The sequence below is a fragment of the Oryzias latipes genome, chromosome 21 (genome assembly GCF_002234675.1).
Source record: "Oryzias latipes chromosome 21, ASM223467v1".
NCBI classification, from domain to species: Eukaryota; Metazoa; Chordata; class Actinopteri; order Beloniformes; family Adrianichthyidae; genus Oryzias; species Oryzias latipes.
The window spans coordinates 21,343,916-21,367,493 of NC_019879.2; the positions used below are offsets into that span (position 1 = coordinate 21,343,916).

At 35.9% G+C, this 23,578-nt stretch overlaps 2 protein-coding genes across 4 annotated transcripts in view; one reads left to right on the plus strand and one right to left on the minus strand.

Annotated features, from left to right (window-relative positions):
- Positions 1–451: 451 nt before the first annotated feature.
- Positions 452–9,697, minus strand: slc38a11 (solute carrier family 38 member 11). Of its 2 annotated transcripts, XM_004081736.4 has the most exons (12): positions 5,983–6,131; positions 5,780–5,900; positions 5,308–5,382; positions 5,057–5,191; positions 4,060–4,125; positions 3,856–3,962; positions 3,700–3,779; positions 3,541–3,611; positions 1,883–2,044; positions 1,697–1,809; positions 1,390–1,521; positions 452–1,297 (listed from the first exon to the last, which is right to left on the minus strand). In XM_004081736.4, exons 1-12 carry the CDS (start codon positions 6,037–6,039, stop codon positions 1,061–1,063), a joined length of 1,356 nt encoding a protein of 451 aa, XP_004081784.2. In that variant the 5' UTR covers positions 6,040–6,131; the 3' UTR covers positions 452–1,060. The 2 variants fall into 2 exon arrangements, with proteins under 2 accessions (XP_004081784.2, XP_023806573.1); XM_023950805.1 differs by lacking the exons at positions 5,780–5,900; positions 5,983–6,131 and adding an exon at positions 9,603–9,697.
- Positions 6,982–23,578, plus strand: part of LOC101155239 (sodium channel protein type 2 subunit alpha) — a 35,971-nt gene continuing 19,374 nt past the window's right edge. The window contains exons 1-12 of one of the 2 annotated variants that reach the window (XM_011489902.3): positions 6,982–7,259; positions 9,572–9,888; positions 11,601–11,719; positions 12,806–12,907; positions 13,022–13,150; positions 13,577–13,668; positions 14,307–14,525; positions 16,731–16,794; positions 16,923–17,064; positions 19,055–19,261; positions 20,685–20,936; positions 21,685–22,044. In XM_011489902.3, coding sequence (XP_011488204.2) covers positions 9,625–9,888; positions 11,601–11,719; positions 12,806–12,907; positions 13,022–13,150; positions 13,577–13,668; positions 14,307–14,525; positions 16,731–16,794; positions 16,923–17,064; positions 19,055–19,261; positions 20,685–20,936; positions 21,685–22,044 — 1,950 coding nt within the window. In that variant the 5' untranslated portion in view covers positions 6,982–7,259; positions 9,572–9,624. Of the gene's footprint in view, positions 7,260–9,571; positions 9,889–11,600; positions 11,720–12,518; positions 12,908–13,021; positions 13,151–13,576; positions 13,669–14,306; positions 14,526–16,730; positions 16,795–16,922; positions 17,065–19,054; positions 19,262–20,684; positions 20,937–21,684; positions 22,045–23,578 lie in introns of those variants that run through there. The other variant, XM_023950804.1, reaches the window with a different exon arrangement.

Consider the following 23,578-nt stretch of genomic DNA (forward strand, 5'->3'; position numbering starts at 1 on the left):
GGAAAAACAAAACACGTAAGCGTACCCGCTGTGTGCTTTTTTTGTACAGCAGCGACACCATGTGGCAGAATATGGAAACAACGTGCCCTGGTGGTCAAAAAAGAACTCTCCAAAAAGTTATTTGTGCTTCACTTTTGGACAAAATATATATAATGTCAACAGAAATTTTGAGACTTAAAGAAAATATATAAATTTTTATTTTAAAAAAATAACTTAAAAAGGATGACATTTACAGTGTCCTAAAAGGAAAACCTGAGATAAAGTTTACATTTTTCCATTGGGTCATGCCAGAGTTTACTATGCAACCATTTCAACTGTTTTTTTTTCACTTATTTCGTAGTATTAGTAAATGTATATATGAGTTTTTAGTTATCCCCATCGGTTCCTGTACTCTCATCTTATTTGCTCCTCAGTGGTTTGGACTTGTTTTTGTTTTGTCACGTTTAGATTCTTTTTTTTCCCCCAGTCGTGTCCAGCTACACACACATAAGAACCACCTGCTGAAAACAAAATTCTTTCAGTTTGAGATCAGACTTAATTTAAAGTGGAAAGACATTCCTAAGTTTGCTACTAATGAGCTAATAATCAGGTCTAGCCGTTTTATGAGTTGGTACAGCAAATGCATAAGCTGAAACAGAAATGCTCCACATTCCATTTTATGTGGTTTACGAAAGAAAAAAAAAACTAACCAGAAACTGGATATACAAAAACAAGACATGCATATGTATTTAATATTATTATAGACAAGCATCAAACGTATAAATTGTTTTTTGTTACATTTGTCATGGAAGCTGTGTATTAAAGATTTCAACGTGCATCCACAGTTATGCTATTTAACTTGATTCCCATTCTTTAATGCCTCTAATACAAAGAGGTCAGACATTTAAATAAGCAAATAAACAAATGCTTTGTTCAAAACAACCAAAATTTCACACTTAAAGAGTGTTTGTAAAGTATAAAGACCATTATCCCAACAATCCTCAAGTGTTCATTTTACTTTTCTTTCTTTTTTTTGCCAAGTATTGTACGAGAGTTCTCTATTTGAGGTATGTTCTTCACATTAAGGTGGCACTGTAACAGAGATGTTTGCATCAGCACAGTAAAACATCTCCACCCCATGTGAGCAGTCTTGGGGGTAGAGTGCAGTCAAGATCAGCCCAGTGATCATGACAAAGAACCCGATTATTATCAAAATGGACGCAATCAGGTTTTCACCCTGGAACCAGCGGCCAGAGGAGAGTCTGAGGAAGCACCCTGATGGGATGATGAAGATCAACGGAGTGGCACTCAGGGCACCCTGAAAGGCAAAATGATGAAATGACAACAGTTTGTCCTCAAACATGGAAGTAATATGTACACAAATAACTTCACAGAGCAGAAATGACTTACATTTAGCTCCAAAACAACTCCCAGGCAATCGTAAGCCAAAGATAGTGAAGTGCAGACTGCAACAATGAGCATAGTAACAGCCACATGTTCAGCATTTGAAAGATTTCGACTGCAAACCAAGTTTGAAATCACCTAAAATAGAAAAAATTGTAGTTACAATTTGTGAAGAAAACTGAAAAAAAAAAGATTTGAAACTCTTCCCAAGGAAAGAGTTAGTGACGCTAAAATTTGGAATTTGTAAACATTGTCATAGTTTGTTAAATATTCATAATTCTGCAAGTAGATTCTTAACTTGGGCTTTCCTTACCTCTCGTGTAACAAAACATTCCAGTGGAAATGTAGTTATTATGCTCAAGCCAAAGCAGAAACGGCCAAATGTTGCCAGATTATCATCTCTGCAGTAGTTCTCAAATATGTCCCCTAAGAAAATAAAACTTGCAAAATATTAAACATCAAAAAGAGATATGCAATGAATGAGTTTGAGTGTTGATACCTTGTGTGCGGCCAGTGAATGTAGTGTAGCCAGCAACAGCAAATGCAGCACTGATTATTAGGGCTGAGGTCACAGAGATGTGTGTGACACGAGACCAGTTGGCTAAGGTGGGCTCCTTTAGAGAGCCGTAGATCAGAAAGCTGTTGTGGTGACATATAAAAGCTAGAGGGACACAAGGCAAAACACCAAAGATAAATTCACTGAAGTGAGTAACTGAGAAGCACATGTTCCTGATGCAGAGAAAAAAAAAAGAGACATGGACTTTGCTAAAGAGATCTTCCCAATCATTGTTTTTTTTTTTTTTTACAAATAGCATTCAGGCTGGAAGCCTTGTTTCCACTGAGCAATACGGTTTAGAATGGTGCAGGCAATTCAGGTGAGCGTTTCCACTCAAAGTTGGACCGTCACGGTCAACCTAGTCTCGTCCCAAATTGCGTAGCTTTGCATCATAGTAGTGCAACTACAGCAAAAGTGAAGCTATAAACAACAACAATGGAGGTCATCCAGCAGCTTTTTTTTTCCACTGAGCTTTTGATTTTTTTAAATATACAAGTCACTTAATGTTGTTTGCTGGTGGCAAAGAGGAATACAGCCAGGAACATTGTTCCTGGTTTGGGGCTGTCTTTTATCATAATGACCTTCCGCCAGTCAACAGATTTCATCATGTGACAACAGTTGCCTAACTTTTCCATTCCATTTTTCTATGGACCTGAAAACCAATGGGGGCCCAAATATGTACAGTCTGGTATGGTTTAATGGGTCCATTTTATAATGAAAATGCTTAAAATTGCAGACCGGACCAGACCGTAGCGCTCAGTGGAACCAATGCCTAAGACCCCACCAGCAGATTCTCTGAAAAAAGAAAATATTTCCTTTTTCTCCTTGACTTATAAATCTGCTTTAGCAATTTAGCCTTGTGCTTTTTTGTCCATGATAAACCAATATTCTACTGTTAAACTGGACTAAACTGCCAAATTACCACGTCGACACCTATTTCATTATATGATCAAAAAAGCCATCTAAGGGATGCAGTGACCATGGATTTCAAATAAAACATTTGAAATCATGAGCAGGAGAAATTTTAGTTTTTTTTAGGTGGCTTCAGAAGTAATTTTCCATTTGGCTGTTATGAAATATCCATGAAGATTTGAGCTGACAAAATAGCAGTGCATTTAGATCCTGTGAATATGTTTAGAAGTCTTTGCATACCAGAGTTTTTATTGATATTATTCTACAAAAAATTAAGCTAGCTCACAGGTAGTGATTGGTACTTTTCCTATTTTAGGATTTTTGTGTTAATTAAATTTGTGTTCAAGTTGGGTTTTGTCTTTTTTTTTCTATCAAGCTCCTGCTTTTGGGTCCTTTAACCAAAACAAGTATTTTCACAAGTTTTCAGGCCACATGTTTTTACTATTTAAAAGCACTATTGACTGACAATCGAAATGCCTTTTTGCCTTTCAGACATTTCCTTTGTCTAAAAAGGAAGTGCTCAAAGTAATATTTTCTAATATCCTTGACCAAGTACATATATACGAAAGTATTGTCTTTGGGTCTTTTGAATACTTTTTTTCTGACATAAACATTTCTTTTTAGGTTTGCTCCACTGAAAATCGTAACCATTACTTATTCGATTCATTATCAGAATCTTGCAGTCTCACCAAAAGACATCACACCGACTGCCTGAATGGCATTCCATTTTGCAAAGGTCCACGCATTTTCTGTAGGAAGGCTATAGAAAAGAACAAAGATGTAGAACTATACGTTTGAGTGAGCATTCACAAAGGATGAGGGGCAAAAGGCAGGATAATCCATCTTACATTTGGGGTCCAAGGGTAGCTGCCCTGATCACCACAATGATGAGGATGGTGAGTGTGAGCACCATGGACAGGAAGGACACCTAGTAGCAATTATTTTCACATGTTGCATTAAAATGTTTTAAATCCCACAAGAAGCTCTGCATCCATCAAACTCACCTTCCCAAGTTTCTCAATGTTTCGATAAAGAGATAGTGGCAGAGTGAACAGGAAGGTAGAGAGCAAGATCACAAAGTGACGCTCTGCCAGTATGTGATCTGGACCAACTGCAGACATAAAATGAGTAAAGACATCCCCTATAAATAACATCCATTAAGTAAAAAGATGCATTAATCCACCTGTAAGCATGTAAAGTCCTCCTACCTCCTGGGATTCTCTGAAACACCTTGGTGAGGGTGTCACCTGTTGTAATGTTGTAGCTTATCATGGCTTAAGGAAAATCACAAGGTGAAAAAAATGTATGAATAAAATCCATCTGCTCTGGATATTTATTCTTTGCATTGACAGAAAAATGAGAACAAACAGAAATACCACTATCCAGACACCACATTTCAATGGATAGAAAACCAAAAATTGATTTTAAAGATTGTATATTTTATTCAGGAGCAAGAAACACTTGGTCATTTCAGCAACAGACCAATGAAAGTGGAACTAAGTGAGTTTTTTTTGTTTGTTTTTTATTTTTGATTTATTTATTTTTTAAAAGGTGAGTTTTTAGACTGGTTCCAAAATACAGATGCAGGGAAGGAGAGTATTTCAGGGTCTGGAGGCAGAGTGGCTGACCCTTGACCCGATCATCTCTGAGCCCTACATGGTAGTGAGCAAAACACAAGCAACTGTGATTTTGATGAAAAAGGGCCATTTAGGGGAGAAATGGAGAGGCATGGTCATGGATGACTAATCAGAAGATCTATAGCAGGGGTGTCAAACTCAATTGCTCAAGAGGCCAAAATCCAAAACATGCCGAAGGTCGCAGGCTGAACAGAATAAACTTAATTGAACATACTAAAACTAGACTTTTAAAACGTAACTGTTTTTTTTTTCATACATATTAATAAAAATCGACAGAAAATATTATTCTGGAATAAATCAACTTAAATAACTTAAATGTTTTACAAAGTTAGAAATAAAGTAAGTGTTTACTCTTATGTCATTTTATAAGTAAAAATAAATAAATAAAATTTAAATTTAAACATACAAAAAGATTTTGCTCTCCATAAAAATACATCAAATCAGAATTACAGAAATTCAAAATAGGAATGTGTTGCATGACAAAACAAACAAAACCTGGAAATGTGAATAAAATTGGTGCCTTTCATCAATAACAAATCAAATTATAGGAATGGTTTGGGCAACTTACCAATGAAAGGATAAAGGAACTGCAGGACAGATAAAATCAGATATCCGGGGAAACCAAAGGTGCTTTGCACCAGGGACTGATAGCTGTTTGAGCCTGATAGGTTTCCTCCTTTGATCAGTAGGACAATGGAGTAATCTGCCATTAAACAAACATAGCAACTCGTTGTTTTATTTTATTTATTTATTTTTTTTTACTTGAGTTCTTAAATTTGGAAAATCCTGCTTGGTAAAATAAATATTCTTTATACCCACCTGTGATGCACGCAACAGCAATCAGAAGGACCAAACCAAGTGGCAGTCCTGCCTGGTTAAGTGCATATGGTAAACCTGGGTTTAAACGTTCATATTAGTCAAAATAATAAATCAGGAAATAAGGAAAAAGCATTTGAAAAAAAATCTAAAATATTTTCCCACACAAATAAAAAAAACAGACAGTATAAAATCTTACAAATAATATTTTCTAAAATTTAACGTTTTGGAACAATGTATATTCTTTTTTCTCCTAAAACTTAGGTTTGGGAACTTGAGGAGTTAAATGCGGGGAGCTGACAGAGCAACAGGCGCTAGTCATATGATGCAGAGCTGCGGGGCTGCGCGTGCAAGTTGCTCTTTGTTGCGCCAAAATAAACAACATTAAGAGAAATCAATGTGAGATTCAACCATTTCTCCTTTGAATTCGTTTCAAATAACAGAGAATATAACAACCAGCTAAAATATAACATACCTATTATTCCAGATCCTATGATAGAGTTGATGAAATTAAAAGACGCGGTTATCATTGAATTTATTGACTCCCGAGAAGCTTTTTCTGGAGAAATTAATGCGTCTCTTTCTCCATCGTTTCCCTAAAAGAAAATAATAATACATATAGTCTATGATAATTTTATTACGATATTAAAGTTCAGGCTGACAGCCTCGCGCTCCTACCTGCTGCTGCGCCATCACGCTGGAGGATCCGCTTGTGATGTGTGAACTCTCACACATCTGACGTTAAACTCGCAAAAACAAAGTCAAAAGACTTTAACGATTCATTTTTTTTGTCCTGGAAAAAAAGGTCGCTCTGAGGAGAACTCCGCTCCGCCTTGCTTCCGAGTGTAAACTAAATAAACTGTGCGTAAAAGTTGAAAGTGGAACATCTGTGCAAATAAACCTTAATAATAACCTAAAGATTGAGCTGTGTTCAATTAGGAACTAGGAATGAGTTACTATGCATCTACTCACTGATGGAAATTTGGGATTAAAGGATTTAGAACAGGATTAGAGCCAAAGGCTTAAAAAAAGAAAGAAAATGCTCTTTTGTTCATGAATATTTACATTTTAAGCAAAAAAGTAAAAGTTGGATTTGTCTTATTAGAATAAAAAAATGGTATGATATAGTTATTAACATAAATGTACTTGATATTTATCTAAAGTGGAGAATAAATTTGTGTTTAATTGTTTTCTATCAGGGAACTTTAACATGCTGCTATTCATTGTGTCCACCAGATGGCACCTTCTGTACGAAGGGTTCCAAAACTTGACTTTGCAAATTGGGGAAGCATCAATTTTAACAAACAAAAAATGTTTATTTATCTAATTAAAAATGATTCGAACATCAAAAAAAAGTTACGGACAAACAAACATGACCAAATGGTAAAAAATAAAATAAAAAAACAAGATTCTCACAGCTCTCTCAGAGGATCAGTCACAAGTACACAATGAATTGTGTCACTCAATTGAAGTTTATTTAGAATAGTTAGAATATTATCTGTTTTTATTGTCACTACTTTAACATTGATTGATTGGTTGATTGATCGCCCACACATAGTATACGCACGACGACCCACGTACAGAGGGGGAGGAGGTACCCAGCTCGAATTCATAGATCAATTAAGCTGAAATCAGCTTTTGGTTTTAAAATTTAGCATCCTCTTCTCGACGATAACGGATAACCGGGGACACCTTGAGTCGGACACCCGCCGTCCTGGCCCCTCTGTCTGGGGACCCAGGAGCACCCGGAAGCTGCTCAGTTAGTTGCGCTCCCAGCTGCTCGCAGGGCGGACGCTCTCCTTGTCGCGCAGCTTCTTCTTTCTCTCGTGAACGTCGTGGAAAAGAGTCACTCCACGCAGGAATAAAACTAAAACGGAAACTGCGGAAACTGTCCCACGGCTTTTTCCCCCATTTCTACTGGCTTTTTTTCCATCGCTACAGCTAGAAAACTGATGGTGAGTTGTAAACACTTAAAAAAAAGCTTAAATAATAATTTTATTCCACAGTCATCTAAATAATCTTACTTTATTCTTGGAGATCATATGTGGACGTTTTTGCAGGCAAAATCTAGTAATACTTTAATTTATTTTATATCTGTGAAGTGTCCCTGATCTAGGCTATTCTACACTTTTACAGTTGTATCTCATGTTTAATTTAATTCTGAACGTTTTAAGGCTTTTTTGTTTGTTGTTTTAAAAAAAAGATTGTTCTCTTGTTGCACTATTGAGCTCTGGCTGGACTGTAGAATAGACAGAACATTTTAGAATGTATTGGGCATGACAGCAATTATCAGACTATGTCTGAGATGACTTCCTGTTTTCCTGAGGGTCATTATTATGATTAGATTGCTGGAAATTAGAGATGAAACTTTCCTGTTTGCCTTTTATCTGGATTGTAGTGAGGAGGCAAACAGTAAAATATATAGAGTGATTCCACTGAGCTGTGTGATGAGCTGTGTTGCCAACGCCCTGAATGAGGAGGTCTGAGACCTGATTTTGTTATCGTGGTGAGATGTGAGCGTTGAGAGATGGAGCACATAAACATTGATTCTATCTCTTTCAGCAAATAAGCTACAATAACACAAGATCGAAATAAATCAATACCTCCTCTAACATCAAAATTTATAGCACTTGTGATCATAAGCAGCTTCTGTGGGGCGTGCTGGGTCAAACACTGAGGTGCGGTGCAGAAGGAATCTGTCCTCCTTTCAATTTTATACCCTAAAAGTGAACCAAGGGAAGTTCTTATAACCATCTGAACATTTTTGTCTTTTCAGCACAGCAGGATTGTCATGTCTGTAAACTTATTATTATCTTTATTCTTCACATTTTCCTGATTCCATATTACTTTCAATTAAAAAAAACACTTATTTTATTGTTAGCTTTAAAGAAACTGCACAAATACCTCCACACTTTCTTTTCTGTTAATTGCAGTCTTACTGTTTATAATATTTTTACAATTTAGGCTTTAAAATTACCCTAATTTAGCATCTACATGAAAGCAAAAACAGGATTTTTTTTTATTGTTGGAAGTAGGCATCAAGGGGTTAAAAATAATGGTTCTTTGATCCAGCTATAATTTCAATGGATTCAAGGATTACAAGGATCTTTACCATCATTCCACCACAGGGTGAAATGAAATTTGTGGCTCTGGTCCCAGGCTAGCCAATCCAACTAAAGTGCAACTTTATAACTTTACAATTTGACAATGGATGAGTATCCTCTGGTTTCAAATTGGCTCTCAGGTTTTGGATCTCATTATGTGTTGAGGCCGTTAAACATTTGTGGTTTTTCATTAATGAGTTTCTGAAGATGTACTTTGTGTATTGTGTGGGAGCCATAAGTGAAGACCTGTTAGAGCAGGCCAGCTGCTACATTATCAGTATTGATGCATAAAACATGACATATAGGAACTCCTGTTTTAACGAGCAGTTGCCCAAAGAATTATAATTTATCTAAAAGTTGGATTCGTTTAAATATAGCAAGAGGTACAGAATATGACGCTTTTCTGTACGTTAGATGGGATGTTTTGTGAATGGCTAAGTTACATTTTAAGTGTCGAATGTGTTTGTTTAAAACATTTCACCACTGTTTTCTCAGATAGTGAAAATGATGGTCATACGTATCAAATTAACCAAACGTCCAGCCTTTGTACTTTGTTTAGTTATAGACTTATTACTGTTAAGAAAATACATCATAAGATTTAATTAATTAGAAAAAATATATCTTTATTTATGGCTACTTTAGAGCATAATGTGTTTATAATATTTTTGAAAATGCTAATCTTTTACAGAAACAAACAACTTTCTTTGAAGTTTTAAGATGGTTGATTCATAGCGCAGTCACTGTGGTAGAATATGCAGTGCACTCTGAAGTGCATACATATTTAATACTGCATAGGTCTTCCTAACACATCCCACTAGCCAGTCCTATTAAGAGGATGGATCTTTTTCTCCCACTGCTCTGAAGGAAATAAAAAAGGCTCGAGTCATCTTGAAGGATGGTAGAAGGGGGCAAGTACCTCACCTGACATCGATCATTGTCATGTCAAAAAGTTCATTCGATCTACAGAAGGGCCGTTCTATTTTTAAAATGAACCTAATTTTAACAAAGTGTGTAAGGATTTGCTGAGATCTTAGGCCTGCTTCCTCATAGGAGCACTTTTTGCACCTACCTCTTACCTTCTCTCAGGACCACTAATTAGACAAGGGTGAAGAAAGAAAACATTTCTGATCTTTGGTTAAATCTCTTTGTTTTTTACTTTTCAGGTTTTTCTCTCATTGAAGACAGAGTACTTACCCTGAAGTTGCAGGATGAAAAGATGGCACAACTTTATCAACCACCAGATCCAGAAAGCTTGCGTCTGTTTACCCGCGAGTCCCTCAAAGCCATTGAAGCACGGATTGAAGAGGAGAATGCCAAGAAACCTAAGGAAGAGAAGAAAAAACGCAAAAACAAGACAGACTTCAAACCCAACCGGGATCTGATGGCAGGCAAGCCCCTGCCTATTCTCTATGGGGACATTCCTAATGGCTTGGTCTCAACACCACTGGAGGAACTGGATCCCGCCTATTACAATCAGAAAGTAGGTTAGGTTTACTTGAAACTGAAATTTTTTGAAAATTTTTAAACAATATTTTTGTCTTTAAAGGATCTTTCATAAACATATTCACGGATGGCCATATTTCAGTGGGTTGAATGGTCGTACATTAAGACGGATGATTTGTCGTTTGATAGCCAGTAAACAGTCTTTTAAGGCTCATTGCTTGTGCTGCATATTAACTGTATTGTAGAAAGATTTATATCTTCCTAAATTTAAACTAACACTAAGAGAAGCATTCAACCACCTTTCAATTTCTAAAAGCCAAATCTTTACTGATTAGGCACGGCCAAACTCATTTGTGGATTCTTTGATCATATCAGTGGTTGACATGCCAAACTTTCGTTCACAAATGGTGAAGTTATTGAGAAAAAAAACATAACGTTTTACAGAACTAAATCTGTAACTCTGATATTGTTTCCTCTATTGCCTGAAGTTTTTTTTAAATACTTTCTGATAACTCACCTATCAGTAGGGTGTCAGGTTAAAGACCCACTTCGATAAAAATAGTGTTTATGGTGTTTTTAACATGTTCTTGTGGCATTTTTCTGAAGACAGATGAACATATATAATGAAATTTTAGTTCAAAATTGCATTTCAGTATTTCTTTATTCAAATTGTGACTCAGGAGCAGAAGAAAAAAATGCTGTTTGAAAAATAGCTTTTTTGTGACACAGAAAACACGCTGAGCGGGGCAAAGCTCCCTGCTCCAGGGTGGGATTGCTCTGCGCGAAACAGTCTACAATTCAGAGCAGGTCTGGGTATCACCAATCATTTCCAGAATTGATTTGATTCAGCGGAGCCTGGATCGGCTCAAGTCATTAATTTTTTCGATTTTTTTTCCACCCACTTGATATAATTCGATTCACACATTTAGACATAGAATAATAATCTATATATGGTTTGAGGATATTTGTATTCATCTGATACAGTTCACATACTGTAAAATAGTAAAAAGGAGAAACTCCAACAAAAATGTGCAGATTGTTGTGTTTTGCCTCTGAGAGTGTTTCAGTTGGGCCTCTAAGTGGAGCTCAAGCTGTGGCATTACACTTTTTCAAGAAGATTTGCACAAATGGTCCTCAAATGGCTACTTAAAAAAAAAAAGTTTCCTTGAAAGAGTTCGAAAAAATCATGCCTGTGAGTATATAAAGCTGTTCACTTATTCAGCGATGTAAGTTTAAGTCAAATGAGCGTTAGCAGTAGCAGTCCTATAGGGAATTCCATTATTCGTTGGGATCAAGCTAACTAACTTTAACTTTACTGCTGTTTTGTGTGAGGTCACCGGAAAAGGAAAGAGATTGATCTCTACTTTTATGGATCGATTTTTGATTTATTAAGCTTGGATCGATTCAGATTGATTAATCGATTTCTTCAACCCAGCCCTAACTCAGAGGTTAAATTCTAATGAACAACTGCTGTTCTGCAGAGACTATGTCCTAGAAACTACAAAGTTTTTTTGGGATTTTGGCTAAAAGTGGCATTACAGATCAAAATATGATTGGACTCAGAGTTAAATGTAAATTGACAGTAGCTGTGATAATAGCTGATGTAAAGGAGTTCTTCCTGCCTCTCCCTTGATATGTTCTTGGTTGTTTCACCTGAAAAACTCATTCTCACATCGCCTCTACGTAAATGCAATAAGACCTAAAAGAATTCCTGTTGTGTCAATGCAAAAATCTTTTTTTCTTTTTCAGACTTTTATAGTGTTAAATAAAAGGAAGATGATTTTTCGCTTCAATGCTGCTCCTGCCTTGTACTTCCTGGGTCCCTTCAACCCGATTAGAAGATTATCAATCAAGATTCTGGTTCACTCATATCCTTTACACAAGGTTGACATTGATTGTGAATTAATATGGTTTAAGATGGGTCACACATTGAGAAACTGGCTTGTTTACATTGTTTTTTTTAAAGGTACAATGACATGCAATTAAGGGGTGTAACGATTCATTTTAACCACGATTCAATTCATATCCTAATTTGTGGCTGCTAGTGTGATTTATAGTCGATATTGGTTCATTTTGTATGATCCAATTCAGTCTGGAACCATGTCCTGGAACCAATCCAGGACATCTTTAGCCAAAAATTCAAGTATGACTCAGAGAGAAATACCTGGGTACTGAATAGTGAGGGTAAATTTTTCCAGAATCCTTGTATCTCTCAAAAGGAATTAAATATGTGTACAAAAAAACAAGTAAACAAGAATTATTGGCAAATCAATTCACATTTTAGTTTCATAAAGTTCAGCCCACTGTTGTTTTTCCACATCAAAATGATCCAAACATTCTACCACACTGGATGGTCTCATGTCTTTGCTAAATTCAGTGTTTCAATTTCGCATTGGATCGTAATGCCATCACATGTGTGTTGTCCACTGTGATGTTACTTGGTCCTCTTTACATTGTAGTAAAATAAACCTACAATGCCTCAATCCAAAAAGTATTTTCCAATATAGATTATAACCGATTTATTTTATTTTTAACAGATTTTATAATTGTCATTTCGATTGACAGCTTGCCTCATACAGATCGATCTGGTTGCATTGCATAAATATAAATTGATTTGTGGATTAATCCTACATGCAAAGAGCTGAGTCTAATAGTCAGGGCATTTCCAGATCAGTGGATTTGTCATGGTTCTTTGATCTTGGATCTTCAACCTTTATTTTAGTACACATTCTAAACTAGATTCTATCTTTTCTTTCAGTATTACTGAGAGAATAAGAACACTTTTCTCATTTTGTGTTATTAAACCCCCCAGCGACACTTATGAGGGAAAAAGTGATGACTTTCTGTTGCAGTCTTTGAAATGTTGATCATTTTACCTGAGGGCTGAATGTAGAACGTTTGTGGACTTTGCTTCTGCAGTGTATTTATTAACATTCCTTGACAGCACCCTGCAGATTGTTCAATGTGTTGATCATGTGCACCATCCTCACCAACTGTGCACTTATGACTAGATCTTCTAGTGCTGATAGTAATTCTACTTGGACAAAGCCTGTAGAGTGAGTGTTTTGGATTAATACCAAAAAAAATTTTTTTTACAAACATGCTCTAAATAAACCAAATATTTGCAAGTTTTTTTAACAATGCAGAGTAATTTTATTTTCCCCCTGCAGGTACACATTCACAGCCATCTATACTTTTGAATCTTTAGTAAAAATTTTAGCTCGAGGATTCTGTTTAGGGGAGTTCACATTTCTCAGAGATCCGTGGAACTGGCTGGATTTCTCTGTTATTGTTTTAGCGTAAGTAAAATATTTCTATTCTTAGGATATTTTAACTTTTTTTTTTTTTGAAAAAGTCCGAAGTTGTTTAAAAAAAACGTGAAAAACTCAACTCATCTAGAATTGTAAGTATGTTTACCCCACCTGTGTAGCTTTTACTCCCTTTAGGGTTCAGTGAAACCATAGCAATGAAAGAAAGAAGAGAAAAATATTGTGCATATTATGCATTATTTATATAGTTACATTGTAGCTATATTGTTTTAACATACACTAATGGTTTTGTTTGTGATTTAAGGAAAAAATGTGTACTTTATTATTTTAGTCAATTATGTTTTTTGTCTTGGTTGAGCACAAGTTAACTGAGAATAAGTAGTTTTATTAAACAGTCATATCACCAACTTCTTTTGCTTTTTGTAAGTATTTTCAAGCTCTTGTTTTCTCCTGCAGGTATCTAAATGAGTTTGCAGATTTTGGCAGATTATCAGCTCTTCGCACATTCAGAGTGCTAAGAGCTTTTAAAGCAATTTCAGTTATTCCAGGTAAGCAGTATAATCATGTAGATAATGATCAGTCTACCACCTCCTTCCTTTGATTCATTTAACCCTTTTCAACCTAAAACTTCCTTTTAGGTTGAAGCCCAAAGACCATTTTTAGAAAAAACAGATAATTAAGCCAAAATTTAAAACACTGTGTACTCCCTCTTCACTAATTATATAATAGTAAAAGAAAATGCTTAGCTTTGATTTTGGGTTTTATTGGTCAGCCAAAATTTGAAGGGTCTGCAGTTTGATTCCCCCTTTGCCTTGGAGAAGACACTTCACCCTCCTTGCCTCCAGTGTGGCTCCAAGAGTGTGTGAATGTGTATGAATGTCCCGGTGATGGTCAGAGGGGTCTTAGGCATGTGCTGGCTGCCACGCCTCTGTCAGTCTGCCCAAGGGCAGCTGTGGCTACATTAGTACCTTCCCATCACCAAGTAAGAATGAGGAGTGAATGAATAATGGTCACATTGTAAGAGCTTTGAGCGTCAAAAAAAGCGCAGATAAATCCAATTGATTATTATTATTATTAATTTCAATACACTATGTCTTTACAAAGTAAGTGGCCAATGCTGCTCTTCAGTAAACAAATAGATGAAGTTCCTAAGTATGAATAACACTTGGTTTGTTGTTTTTTTCAGGCTTGAAGACCATTGTTGGAGCACTCTTCCAGTCAGTGAAGAAGCTCACTGACGTAATGATCTTGACTGTTTTCTGCTTGAGTGTCTTTGCACTTGTGGGATTGCAACTGTTTATGGGTCATCTGAAAAACAAGTGTGTTCGCCAACCAGAACATGTTACTCCTGAAGAGAATTTAACCGAGTACTGGAGAATACTTATTGAAAATGCAAATAGCACGAGTAAGTAACAAACACCTACTCATCTCACTGTCCACTTTATTACAAATACCTGTCCAACTACTTGTTTATCACAAATTTCCATTCAGCCAATCAAATGGCAGCAACTGAATGTAGACATAGTCAAGCCGATCTGTTGCAGTTCAAACTGAGCATCAGAATGAGGAAGAAATGCGATTTAAGTGACTTTGAACGTGGCATGATTGTTGTTCCCAGATGGGCTGGTCTGAGGATTTCAGAAACCTCTGATCTACTGGGATTTTCATTCTCAACCATCTCTAGGGTTTACAGATAATGGTCAGAAAAATGAGAAAATATCCAGTAGGCAGCAGTTCTGTGGGTGGAAATGCCTTGTTGATGCCATAGGTCAGAAGGGAATGACCAGACTAGTTCCAGCTGATAAAAAGACAGCATTAACTCAAATAACCAGTGGTTACAACCGAGGTCTGCAGAAGAGCATCTCTGACACACAACACATTCAACCTTGAGGCAGTTAGGCTATAGCAGCTGAAGACCACACCTGGTGCCACTTCTGTCAGCTAAGAACAGGAAACCGAGGCTACCCTTCACACAGACTCACGAAAATTGGACAAAAAGACTGGAAACACATTGCCTAGTCTGATGAGTCTCTACTGGTGCTGCGACATCTGAATATAGGGTCAGAATTTGGCATCAACAACATGAAAGCATGGATCCATCCTGCCTTGTGGTGGTAATGTCATTGTTTGGGGGATATTTCTTTGGCACACTTTTGGCCCCTTACTACCAACTGAGCATTGGTTGCAACACCACAGCCTACCTGAGTAGGCTGGCCACAGAGTACCCATTATCTGATGGCTTCTTCCAGCAAGATAAAGTGCCATGTCATAAAGCTGGAATCCTCTCAGACTGGTTTTTTGAACATGACAATGAGTTCACTGTACCCCACAGTCACCAGATCTCAACCCAACCAAGCACCTTTGGGTTGTGGTGGAATGGGAGATTCGGACCATGAATGTGCACCAAACAAATCTGCAGCAACTATGTGATGCTGTCATGTTAATATGAACCAAACTCTCTCAGGAATGTTTCCAGCACCTTGTCGAATCTATGCGATGGAATATTAAGGCAGTTCTGAAGGTCTGAAGGCAAAGGGGGTCCAACTAAGTACTAGCAAGGTGTACCTAATAGTGTCCTGAAAGTTTAAATTAAATGTCAAATAAATAGTTTCCCTTTCTATATTTCTTAGATTTTTTTTAGGAAAAAATAATCAACCAAATTTGGCATTACCTTGGATCTGACGTAACCTAAAAAGAAAAAAAATGTGATCCGTTTAAAGTTAAGCAAGTCTACTCACCAAATATTAAAATAGTCAGTTGAGCTCTACTGATCCAACGTCCTACCTTTTTTGCATTGTAACTAAACATTGTGAACAAAAATCTCCACTATGTTTAAGGACTGTTTTATTCTTTGATATGTGTGCTTTTGCTTCTTGTGTGAGTGTGAGCTGTTTTTAGAGTTCCATAATGACTTTTGACAATCAAAAGTGAATTCAAAAACAGCAAGAAGGTAACGCATGAGAGCAGAAATCTTTAGAAAGTAGGAAATATTTTCTTCAGTGGCTGCTGTTGAAACAGAACAGAAGAAGCCTGCTCAGTGGCTTAGAGGTGGAGTGTCTACTCTGAGACTTCCAAATCCAAACAGCCAGGCTCTACTAAAGATGTAAAGTGAGATCCAATGCGTCCTGGTTCCATACACAGCATCAAGGGCTGGATTCTGATGTTAAATCAATAAATGGTTTCCAAACTGTGACTGCAAATTAAAGGAATGGCTGACAACTAATGGGACTGTAACTTTAACTCTAACTAAGACATCACTACCTTTATGTATCTAAAATATTCAGAATAAAGACCATATTTTGGATGTGGTATTATTCTTGATCATCTGTTTTTTTCTTCAACCATGAAGCAATACATGGCCAATGATCAGTTCCTTTACCTTATGGGCGTATTCCATAGTGTGGAACTGAATTTTCAATGCTTCTTTTGTGGAGTCTTTTTTTTTAATTTTATGCCAGAATTTATGCCACATTCTACAGAACAGAGGAAAAATCTGCATTTTGAGAACATCACTATAGAGGGAGTAATACTGTTTTAAATGTAAGGAAAATAATTTTTTTCCTGTAGAGAGGAACCAAACTTCAACATATTTCTTTTGGTGTCGTTTCAGGTAATCATTATTTTCTTTCTGGCAAAAGAGATCCATTGCTATGTGGAAATAGCACTTATGCTGGGTAAGTCCCCCCCCCCCCTTACATATTGTGCACACACAAAAAGCATCGCTTTCATTATTCAATGCTTAAATAATTTTACTGCCTACCAGTGAGCGACTTACATTTATACAACACGGTTTCCTACTCAGGAAGTGTCCAGAAGGCTACACATGTGTGTCTTTTGGAAGCACTCCAGACTTTGGCTACACAAGTTTTGACTCCTTTGGGTGGGCCTTCCTCGCCCTGTTCAGACTGATGACCCAAGATTTTTGGGAAAACCTTTACCAACAGGTATGTGCAAAGAAACGAAAAATCACAAGAAATGAATAAACTGAACTTGACCTCTGTGAAAGTTGTCCCATTAGACTTGGCAAATTTAATAAACTGACACAACTTAAAAAAAATCCAAACTATAAAACTTTAACTTGACAAAATCGAATAGGAAAACCCATGAAACACAGTAACAAAAAGGCTTCAAAACAGCAAATCTAGCAATAAATACTGGAACTTGTTCCTAAATAAACTCAAATTAACTAACCAAAAACAGAAGCAGCTGTGGTCGTTGCTACCCAAAGATTGCTGTTAACATCATAAGATTAGCATAACTCAACATTATGTAAAAATGTAAACATATGTGTATAAAAGAACTATACATGACATAAAGCACTTAAAGGAACAATACCAAAATTATAAAATTAAAAGCACTCACTGATCCTCACAACTTAAAAAAAATGGACAGAAGCCTTGTAAAAGTATTTATAGCTAAAAACAAAATACTTTAGAGTTGATGTTCAGAACACTGGTACAGATTGTACATTTCCTGCTGCATTGTCCAGTATAGGAGACTAATTATGCTCTTGTTTACTTTGAGTATATGGATGAACCAGACCAACTTTCAACAAGGTTCACTGGATAAGTCTCAGCGTCTTTTTTTGTTTTAGCAGCAAATGTCATGCATTTATTAGTCAAACTTCTGCACCATTTGTTCCTCTGTTTTGGATCTATACATGTTTAGTTTATTTTGCTTTATCTACTTTTAAACCTTTTTCTTTACACTGTCCATGCTCTCAAATTATGAGTGCTCCTCTTGAGGCACCTTTCTTTGCATAAGGAAGTGGTCTCTAGGGATTTATATGCTTTTATGACAATCCTACGGTAATTGCAGGCACATTTAATAGATTTAATAGGATATTTCAAAAAGACACAGGGCACACCCTTGCATTGTTCATCTAAAATGTGCGTGTGTTTTTTTCATTTTCAAATAGACAAAGAATAAAGCTTTAGTATGTTAGAAAGGAGACAATTAAAGGGATTCTTGCCATTACAATGAGGTCAAAGAGAAAACACAAACGATTTTGTTCATATACAGTTCAAACCACTGCAGGTGCATTTTGACAAGAAGGAAAAAGGGGTGTACTATTGTGATCAAGGTAAACAAGCTTTGAGTTGTTTGATAAAAGCTAGAAGTGGTGTCAGATATTGGTGTCAAATTCACTATCAATACCAAGGGCTTACAAATGGAAAAAACTTGAGTATAGAGTTTTTAGAAATTTTGCTTTAAAGCCAGTTCCTTCTGTTTATAATGTGGATAGAGAAATAATATATCTTAACTAATTCGACATAAATATATAATTAAAATTCAGAAAAAAGTAAGTTAATGAACAAAAATGATTTTTTTATATAAAATAAATTTGTATTACATTGCCTAAAAAACGTTCAGTTTAAAAAATGTACGTGGATATGCAAACATAAGTTGAAAAGCTGCACAATGGTTTAGTTGGTGTATAACAGTCTCTTCACAGTATGAATACCCTGTAACTGGTTCCTTTCTGTGTGGAGTTTGCATGTTCTCCCTGTGCATGTGTATATCTTTTTGGAAGTACTATACAGCTTCCAAAGACATGCTTTATGGGTTAAGTGGTAATACTAAATTGTGTAATTGTGTGGCCCTGTGACAGACTGGGAATCTGTTTGGGGTATACCTTTGCCCAACAATAGCTAGGATAGGCTCCAGAACCCGCTGAATCCCATTTGGGTTCAGTTGGTTTGAAAAATTGATGGAAATCTTTAACCTGCTCTTTGCCTGGACCCACAATTTGCAGCCTACTGTTTGGTAAATTTGCAAACCAGGCCTTGTGATGCAGAACAGTGATGTATAAAACTTGCTAATTGTCAATAGAGTTTTATTTTAGTGTGGATAGAAAAATGTTTTTAATAAAATAATCTAGAAAGTTTGCCAGTGTCTTTTAGAATAACACATTTTTGTTTGCATTTTTTCTAGACTTTGAGAGCTTCTGGGAAACCCTACATGATCTTTTTTGTCTTGGTGATTTTCCTGGGTTCCTTCTACTTGATCAACCTCATCTTGGCTGTAGTGGCTATGGCCTATGAAGAGCAGAGCCAGACCAACATCAAGGAAGCAAAAGAAAAGGAGGAAGAATTTCAGGCCATGCTCGAGGAGCTGAAACAACAGCAAGAGGAAGTTCAGGTATGTTAAACAGCAATCAGGTAGTGGTAAGCTTTCACTGTTACATCTAAAAAAAATAATTCTACCAAAAAAAAAAACGAGTATAATATGAGAAACTCCAACATTTTTTTAAGCTGAAAATCCTATTATATCGATAAACAAAAAAAAACAAAAAAAACCTAAGAGGTTAATAATAAGTAGTAGCAAGAAGTTAGACAACATCATTTGGGAAATTGTAGACTCTACCCAGACCGCCAGAATTACCTGTTATTTAACTTCTAGACTGATATTTTTTTTCAATAAGGGAAAGAACTGAGGTGTAGTTCAGGTGAAGTTTGCAAAGTTACCAGCTGTAAAATTTTGTTTGACTTGGAAGTTGAACACTTGATGCTGGTATTTTCTTAAATGTTCTTTTTAAATAAAGTTATTTTACGTATTTGTATTAAAGTCCCACTCAAATAATCTTTTGATCTATTGTAAAAACTTTCCTGCCGATCTTGTCATTATGATTATGCCGTTTTAAGCCAATATTAAAAAAAAAAAACGGTTATTTTCTAGGATATAGTTTCTGCAGATCGGCAGTAGTTCATCAGAAATTCACCTCTAAGTTGTGGGCGTGACTGTTGGCACAGAGTAAGCCTGCTTCTGCTTCCCAACATCCTTCTTTTTAAACGCTCATGCTACAGCTCCTCAAGCCCCCAATCATTACCTGTGCAACAAAATGGCGAGCAATACTGGAGCTATCCAGCCGTACAATTTTTGTGCCAGATGCAAGCCCAAACAACCAAAACAAAGACGTAAATGGATCTATTTGCCTACAAGGGGATACATCACTATGGACTGGAGCAGGGAGCTTGTGGTCACCAATTGCAGCACCTCCATCACACCTACAAGCTTTTTCCAACAGAATTCACAATGATTCAAATAAAGAAATACTCAGAAAAGCAGTTTTAAGCTTACTGTATATGTCATCCATAATTAAAAAAGGGCACAAGAACATGTTACAGACACCAAAAAACAAAGTTTTCATTGGAGTGGGTCTTTAAAGAGAAAATAAAATAACCAAATGACTTTTGTAAAACCTATTAGCCCTGTGACTTTTCCCATTCTCTAAATTCAGCTGTTGGCTTTTTGGTTGCAACATTTTCCAGATAAAAAAATCCTGTATCTAGCAGTGGATGAAGGTTTGTTATGACTGCAGTAGAATACGCAAAAACGTTTTTAATCACCTTATCCCTGTAAAATGATGTCTGTTTTTCAAAAGGGTTGCATTCAGAATTGAAGCAGCAATTTTGTCCAAATTTAGTCTCTGCTTTGTTTTTTATTAATCCCTCTTTGTGTCTGTCTTTGTCTCCAGTCATTCTAGTTACACTTGGTGATCAGAGTAAGAATCATCTATTTTTTCAAACTTTTTATTTCCATTGTGCTGTCTTTCATCATTAAGGCAATAGCAAATACAGCAGAAAGTAAAGACCCCGGTGACAAAGGTGATGGCACAGGTGGCACCTCAAATCTGACTTCTAAAAGTGCCAAGGAAAGATGTAACATGAAGAAAAAAAAGAAAGAGGAAGAGAGGAAGGAGGTTTCTGAGATTCCAAAATCAAATTCATTGAACAGCCTGAAGAAAGAGATCAGCCACTTGACAACAGATGGAAACCTGCTCAATTCTGACTTGAAATCATCAACCACACATCAGGTGCAGTACCATTTCTAAGTATACACTGTTTATAAAATCTAGTGGCTGTTTTTTTTCCAATACTTATTCGAAATCTGAAGTTTTAAAGTCTTTGCTCCATGAATCCCTTTAATTTTGTATTTTGTAGTATATTTTAGAAAATATACAATACAAATTAACAATAAACTGATATGATGACCATTGCAAATAATACAGATTTTAAAACTGTCACAAGAAAAGGAAATCAAACACATTCTTTTACAAAATTCTTAAAAAAACAGTATTAGTTCTGAAATCCAAAGCTTTTTCCTCAAGATATAAAAAATGTCATGAAAATATTATTTCATGACATTTTCCCTGTCATATATTTTCATGTACATCAATATATATATGCACATGCCATTAAAAGTAAACATTCTGTGATTTCATCTTCATCATCACTCTCTTCTTCTTCATCAGCGTATGTCTTTTCCATTCTCATTACTAATCAGGTCATGTTTCAGTGTGGCTTCTTTCAATCATCAATATGACCATTGGCCATCTTTTTTGCTTCATCATATAACAAAATTTAAGATCATCATTTTCTCACACTTTACAAATCATCATCTTTTTGTTTGCCACTTCCTTATGAAAGCAATCACTTCCATTTTGCTTCTTTATTTTAAAACACAGTCATTCTATTTTTACCGAGATCATTGACATCATCATTGTATCCTCCATGTGACCAACAAATTTCATGTTTCCATTGGAGAATATCTTTTATTCCCAGTCCTTTCTGAATTTTCGTGGAGCCCTGATCTCTTCCAGAAGATACAGCAAGACCAGTCTTTTCAGCTTCCAAAGCCAAATACAGGATCTGAGTTCAGAAAACGAGTTTGCGGATGATGAGTACAGCATTTTTGAGGAAAATCGGAGTGGGAGTGGATCCATGTCTCATCATCTTCATGATCGACACAGCAGCAGTTTGAGCGAATGCCTCTTCTTACCGCCTCTTTTACTTCAGCCCGATGGCCTCAAGCATAGCTCTATAGGCTGCAATGGGTGTATGTCTCAAAAGGATAGGAGTTCACCACCTGTGGGGTTCCTTCTGTCAAAAGTGGCACTAGATAAGACCTTCAGCCAAGAAAATGTAAGAAATGCTCTTCGATTCCCCAATTCATGTGGTCATTTTGTCATCATCATTATTCACATCACATGCAGCACATTATTACAGACTGCAAAAAATGTATGTAAGAATGTATTTTCCTTTTTTTATTGCTTAAGTAACATTCCAGGTATGACGTAATGTCTTCAGAAGTTGAAGCATTACAAATGTTCATTTTTCACTTTTGGATTTCAGTTAATTCGTTTACCCCTACTGATTCTATCAATAGCTTTTTACAAACCAGAATATAAAACTATGCAGAAATTTTAAAAAATTTAAGATATTAATATCTGTTTAAGGTGCTCAAGCTTAATTTCCTGTTAATAATCATAACTCCCCATGCCTGCGCATAATGGGGTGTATTTAACAGAAATCTGGGACAATATGGTTTTGTTGAATAAAGTAAACAGTGCATGCTCCATTGGTTGCCAATCTAATTATGCAACCGGGATCCCGGTTTATTATCAGACTTTAAACGTTTTTATTTAATTCTTTGTCAATTCTAAACCTTCTTGCTGATCTTAGATATTCTTGATATGGTCAATTTAGAAATTGCATTCACCAAGTTAAAATGTTTATGTATTTTTTATTTTTTTTGCTTTGTATTTTATATTAAATTCCAATTAGGAATTTAAACAACTGTGGTAGAACACTGCACTTGTTGTCTTTTAAGTGAAATTGTAGTGTCAACTGTTATTTTGTTATGATTGTTAAGCAAGACCAAAATACTTTCTTTAGATGTAGAAAAAAATGTTTGTTACTGCTCAGTGGATTAAAGAAAAACCTACTGTGGTTGTAATAATTCAATCTGTATCACTGTGCTCGTTGGTTGTACCGCACTGATAGTTACGAAAAGAATTCTCCCAGCCAGGACCAGAAAGAAATTGATGCTAATAGTAAAGTCTACAGAACTAAGGGTCTTTTAAGACTGTCATTGTTTGAATTTGACTACATTTTAATGCATTGTTTTCTTTATATCAGATTTAAGTTATTTAAATGAACACTAATGTATTTTCTTTAAATAGCAATGGAGTACTGACAGTTTTGTCCACATCTGTGCATGTCCATTATTATTATAATAAAAAAGACAACAAACTTGCTTCCAGGATAATAGTGTTTCCAGGATAGTCTTGCTTCTAGGATAGTCATTACTAGGGTTGAAGTAAAATTTGAAACAATTACCCTTTTGATTATAACCAAAGGAATATGACTGCTGTGCAACTTGGCTACTAAGAAAATTAGGTTTGTTATATTTAAATGTTTAACCTTTTTTTAATGTTACTTAAAAAAAACTATTCATAAAAGCGCTAAAACTATCCCATATTATTCTGCAGTATTTAGTTTTAAAACCCTCGAAAGACATTTATTAATTTTACACTGTCACATAAAGGATGAAGCAATGTCTTTGACACCACAAGATTTTCCTAGTTACTGACCATCACTCTTAAGTGTTACCTTTGGCCACACTAATTTATTCTGGCAATATTAAAACCAGACATATACTTTAATGAGATCTAAT

Coding starts and splice junctions, on each gene's coding strand:
- slc38a11 (XM_004081736.4), bottom strand. CDS start 6,039: ATGTGTGAGAGTTCACACATCACAAGCGGATCCTCCAGCGTGATGGCG. Junction 3,612..3,699: donor GCTACCCTTGGACCCCAAAT/GTAAGATGGATT, acceptor TCTTTTCTATAG/CCTTCCTACAGAAAATGCGT. Junction 2,045..3,540: donor AGTCGGTGTGATGTCTTTTG/GTGAGACTGCAA, acceptor GTGTCCCTCTAG/CTTTTATATGTCACCACAAC.